Here is a 6000-nt window from a genome sequence, read left to right as displayed (position 1 = left end):
AAATACTACGGAAATCAATAGCTACCGTCAACTGTCTGGTTCTAAATATCTTCTAAATATATTATTTTGTGTTCAACGGAAGAAAGAAACTCATACAGGTTTGGAACAACATAAGACTGAGAGTGAGCAAATGATGACAAAATTTAGATTTTTAGGTGAAGTATCCCTTTAATGAAGGATTCAATGAAGGATTACAGTTTTAGATCTCAGGTGTTACAAGTGGAAGCGGGTCTTTGTTTTGATGAACAAAGTTAGTCTGCTCTTATCTGGGTTTCTACCTATGCATGTGGGGAAAGATTAATCACCCAAAAAAAGCAAAAACAAAACACCCACATACACTGCTCATCACTGACAATTGACATGGAAAACTTGTAAATTAGGCAATCAGTGAATGAATAATAAATGCCTATTTTTTTTGTGTGATATTTACAGATTTGATTTCAGTTCAGTATAATTACATCCATATTCATGTTCCTGTGTAGGAGAACCATGAGTGCCAGAAACAGATCCTGCTCTTCCTCCATCCTCCAAGCATGCAGTTCATCATCCTTTACCAGACAGCCTTCTCGTGTGTTGATCGTAGATGCATCGCCGCCCTGGTGGTCAGAGACATGCACTGTTCTGTGTCAGGCCCTGGAAGATTTCTTTTTTCTGGCCAGTAGTCTGGCAGGACCTGTTCGTGTGCCACTGCTTAGCGTGTTTGCCATCAGTGTACAGCTGGAGTGCCTTCTACCCTTTGTGGTGAGGGCAAGTATGTGTGTATTTGTATCCATGTTTGACTAGGTGCGATACAGTAGGCACTATGTGTTTAATAGACAAATAATAGTATCTGTCTTCTAATGTCTTCCAACCTGTTCATTCCTTCATCTCATTCTCTTCACCAGCAAGTTAAGGGAAATTTGACACGTCTGCTGTCCTGTGTAGAGGAGCTGCGTTCTCTGCCTCAGGAGGGCTGTGTTCGGCAACGGGGGGCACTCCTTAAACAGGCAGTGCTGGACAGCCTGCAGCAGTTTAAACAATACATGTGCCATACAGCTCATGGGGACATCAGTAGCAACTGTGTGGAGGTGAGAACTTCCACCGCTAAAACTTAAATTGCTTTTAATTGTGTATCTGTAAGGAAAGCAACATTTTTTATTTCTTATTAAATATGGGGGAATCTCATGAAGAGGTCAATTTGGTCACATTTAACCCAAAAATCAGTAGATAAAAAGAAATTTATAAAGATAATAAAGTCTACATTTTTTGCATTGTAAGAGAGATTTTAAGGATAGTTAAGCTATTGTTATCTCCTAGTTTTTAGCACTGTAATGTAACATTGAAAAATGTTAAAGTAGCCTATATAAACACAAATATAATACATATTTCATAGGGCCCTGTGTATTATTGTAATGAAAACCATTAAAAAATTACTATACCTAATGCGTGACAGACACTAATGAAAATTGGGGGGTGAAATGTGCTCGGTTGTCCTCAAAATAATGTCACAATAATGGGTTCTTTTGATTTTCACCCATGAATGGCTTAATCTCCTATACAGTAATCAGTCTTGCTGCCCTGGTTACTTGTCTTTCAAATCAACATTCACTTCCCTTCGATCTACGCATCTGCTTCCTGGCTTCATTTTAGAGTAATTCACCCCGCTGCTTTGTTTAAACCTCACATAACAAGTAAAGAAATTGTCTCGTCTGTATTGGGCCTCTTCAAAGCACAGGCATTCACATTCAGATTTCCTACCAATGAATCCAAAGCTCATTTACCCTCTACTATTAGCCTTGAATGAAGATGTTGGCGCACTGACACAGACCACATGGCCCTCAGCAGCCACTCTCCTCTCAGCAGGCTCCATTAAAACCCAGCACTAATGCCCCACCACAGGAAGCGCAGCAGAGGACAAGTGCATTTAATCAGATTATACAGAATATTTTTTGTGCCCTAAATGGGATTATATGGTGTATATGGATTTGGTCTCACTTTGCGGTGACACAACAGAGCTATTGTAATTATGCCAGAGATGTCTATCATAAGATGAGAGAAATGACAGTAGCTTTGATGTATGCCATGGTAGCACTCTCTTTGTGACTCTCTCTGTTCAAATATGCAACAGATCATGGAGCAGTGATTTGTACAAGCTCTTTGGCACAGGGCACAGCTTTGATGACTGATTTATTTGTATCCTTAAATATGTTATATGGTCTCATATTCTACACACAATTAAACCTCAGAGAAGATGTTTTTGTGCTGTGTAGTTTGTGAGAGTTATTTCCCTCACATTCTGAGTTGGAATGTATATCAACAAGAGAGACAGCTAATGGCCACAATCAGCTTTCATCCGTGCAATCATAAAAACAGGGCCATTGGCTTTGTAGCCTTTTGGGTACACTGTGTGAGTATTGTTTGGAAATGTCAGCAGAAATTTGGCATGACTTGCGATTTACAGAGAAACAAATTTAGCATATTTTCTCAAAATTGCTTTTAAATCTTGAATCCATTTACCAAAAATTGGGTTGATAAAGTGAATTATTACAAACAGACATGCCTGCTTAGCTGAGTTTTGGAGTTTTGGCTTATCAACTGCATTCTAACTGAAGAATTTACATTTTTCTAGGTGACTGTATTAACCTGTCAGTCAGGACAGATAGTCCTCAAACAGCTGGAGCAGGGTCTGAAAAACTCTGATCTGATGAGTTTGCGCAGGCTTCTGGTGGTCCACATCACATTACAGCAGAGTCTGTCAGACAGATCTCTAGCCTGTAGCCTTGAGACACCATCTTCAGAAGATGACCAGGAAGGTAGGAGGACATATTTAGTCATAACATATTCTTAGTCAGTGAGAAAGTAGGTGAGCATTGGCCTTTATACTCATCAAATATGGTCATTATGTTCTACAACATCTGCCAACCATTGGATTAACGAAGAGGTCAACAGGCAAACAGACATTTTTAATACTTTAAGTATTAAGAAAAAAATCTCAATTTAAAAGGGGTTTTGGGTGATGCTTTGTACTGTGTGCACCGTTTCTGCCAAATCTCTGTGAGCCCTCTCTTGTTTTCTGCATAATTACTTTAATTAAGGTTTTGCAGTCGACAGTCTCAGGATTTCATACCACAGACTGTGTTAAATGAGATTCCCAGGGTGAAAGAGCAAACCAGACATCAATTCAAAATACAGTGCCAAACATTCAAGTCTCTGTGTGATCTGATAGGTAGTAATTTAGAAATCAAGGGAGGGCCGGGTAAGATGATCCAAATATAGGGGATGATAGGGCAAGTTTATGTCTGCACATTTATAAACAACATGAAATTATATCTTTGCTTAAAATTAAGGAATCTCTCTTTCTCCTCTTCTTTAAAGTAAATCGACTAGTAAGTGAGTTGCCTGAATGACTTGTTGACCAGTTGGTTGTCCTTATCTGCAATCTCATTTACATTTAGTTTTTCCAAATAGTACTTTTTAATGTATTGGTTTAATTTAATGACTTCTAAAATCTGGGTGGCACATGGGGTGGGCGATATAGCCTCAAAATTATATCACGATATTTCAAGAATATTTGCGATAATGATATTTATGACAATATAATTTTTTTTTTTGTTGAAAATGTTCTTATTACATTTATCTCACCTAAATGTTTGCTCACTCATTGCGTTTTTACAATGGGGTAATTTTGTTGTTAAGAGTTTACACAACACAAGGAAGCTTGATTTCAGTATTTGAAATAAATTGAAAAAAGTAGCAAAAAATGTATACAAAATAATAAAGATACAAATAAAGAGAAAAGTTTCTGGGTAGGTCTAACACTAGTATTCTGAAATACTACGTAAACTGAATAAAGTAATCAAATGTAAAATAACACTGATAGTCTTTTAGTCTTGAGCCCTGACTAAATTAAATACATATTCTGCTATCTTTTGTTATTTTGACGATAACATTAACCCTCTGAGGTCTGAGCTGTTTTCTGGGCCCTGGAGGTGTTCTGACATGCTCTGACATTTCTGGTTATTTCTGTTACTTGTAACATTTTCATGGCTAAAGTCTAATTACACTGTATTCATCACAATCTCTGCTACGATAATATATCAGCAGCATGTATGTAAAAGTTTGTAGTTTTGAGATAATGACATTTATGCGTGGTTTGTGAAAATACAAAAAAAAAATTTCTTCACAAGACTTTTGAAAATTGTATCACGTAGCCTAGAATATTTGCTCTAAAACTATGTGAAAATCACCCTGACTGCTCATTCAGATAAGACAATATATTGATTTAAAATTTTTACGACGTGTTTTGTGTGAAAAAGCTTTATGCGGAGGTCATTAATATCTAAGCTTTTCACACCTGAGAAAGACAAAGACCCTCCACTAACGGCCCTATTAGGAGCTATCAGGCCTTGTCATTCTGGGCAACCTTGCACAATACTGTAAATGAGGAGATTTAAAAAAGAATGGCTTTTAAATGGCTTTTTAATGGCTTTTAAATTTTAAATAATAGATAATAGTAAAAACATGCAAAATATGATACATTCAAACGCGATTGCGCTGCAAAATATGATACATTCAAACGCGATCGTGCTGCAAAATATGATACATTATGGTTACCATATACATATCTACGTTTGAGCAGATATCCACAAACACAGTAACAGTAAACACGGGTCTAAATATTATAATATTCACCATATATCTAGCAACAGTTCAACTGCAATGTGAAATTTATGCAACAATAGCAAACTAATATGTAAGAATTTCTTACCTTACATCTTTCTTGTCTTCAAATCGCGTTCTTCTTCTTCTGATGTAAATCCAATGTAAGCTCAGGCGCGTCTAAAAGCAGAGACTTGTAAAGTGTTTTGGTGTTTTGTTTTTGAGGTAGGCCTAATGAGCGCGATCGCGTTCCATGTGGAGATTTGCATGTGAATATCTTTTGCGCGAGTGGGCGTGGTAAATTAAAAAAATAATGAGCAAGCGTTTGAGAAGCTGGACATCTTGTTGGTTTTATACAAATTACTTAAACAGAGAATATTTGTTTTCAGTTTGAATCCGATCATTTAAAAGTACACACTTAAATGTTTATAAAGGTATAGGGCTCATAAATGTGTGACAAGTATTCGCTGAGTTTTGTTTCAGTTTATAGACGTGCTCAAGAAAAAAAAGTTCACCGCGACGGAGAGGCAGAACGCACACCCTGTTTATTTTCTTTATTTTACAAAAGCACAATGTTTTGATTTGATTGTAAGAGGACACATACAAAAGTAGAAATATCACAGATTCTTTTTTTATATTTCTTTTTTCTGTATGATCATAAATGACGGAGTAATTTAAGTTTCTAGTGCTACAATGTGGAGAAAATCCAGCAAAACGCGCCCGCGCGTTTGTCGACCTCAGAGGGTTAATGACAGACACATATTGTCACGTTTAGAGCTAGTGCACGGATCCATTACTGTTTTCATTATACTGTCTGTCACACTGTCACATGCGTAACCGACTGTGTTTATGAGTATACTAACCAATACCGGAATTTTGACACAATTTTGTTTTTTTCCCGTTAAAGCGATATAATCCGTGAAAAATAACTTTTGTTACTCATGAGCTGTTTATGAGGCGGCTTTACTGTATGTGTGCATGCAGAGAAAACCATCTCTCAGAGAGCGCGCGAGTAGCCTACTGGATAATTTAAAATCGTTTGAATGTTTAAACTGATAAGACGTGAAAATTGTAAACTTTAGTTACGATGCAATGCTGGCCCGATTGTGCAAGTGACAATTCCGTCATGTCCCTCCTAAACGCGAGTGTAGTATTGACGCCTGCAATGCTTGATGCTGGCCTTGTTCAACCCATTTTGAGACAGAAAGAAGACGCAGCACCGCTGAACACTCAAGCTGTTTGTGAAATTTGTTGGGGGAGTTTCCTGCATTATAAGTGGGATTATTATAAGTGGCATAAATTATAAAAATTATGTGCAATTCCTGCGCCAAAATTCGAGCCCTGTACTAGTATCCAGATCTG

The 6000-nt window shown here is 37.2% G+C and overlaps 1 protein-coding gene across 1 annotated transcript in view; it reads left to right on the top strand.

The window, feature by feature from the left end:
• Nucleotides 1-489: 489 nt before the first annotated feature.
• m1ap (meiosis 1 associated protein) overlaps nt 490-6000 on the top strand; it is a gene marked incomplete at its 5' end in the record, with an annotated part of 51614 nt that continues 46103 nt past the window's right edge. The window contains 3 exons of the mRNA XM_084109125.1: nt 490-741; nt 885-1067; nt 2609-2792. Of these exons, the coding sequence (XP_083965251.1) occupies nt 490-741; nt 885-1067; nt 2609-2792 (619 nt within the window). The remainder of the gene's footprint in view (nt 742-884; nt 1068-2608; nt 2793-6000) is intronic.

This window comes from Abramis brama (assembly GCF_963993115.1).
Source record: "Abramis brama genome assembly, chromosome: 3".
Taxonomy (NCBI): Eukaryota; Metazoa; Chordata; class Actinopteri; order Cypriniformes; family Leuciscidae; genus Abramis; species Abramis brama.
This window is presented reverse-complemented; position numbering and strand designations above follow the sequence as displayed.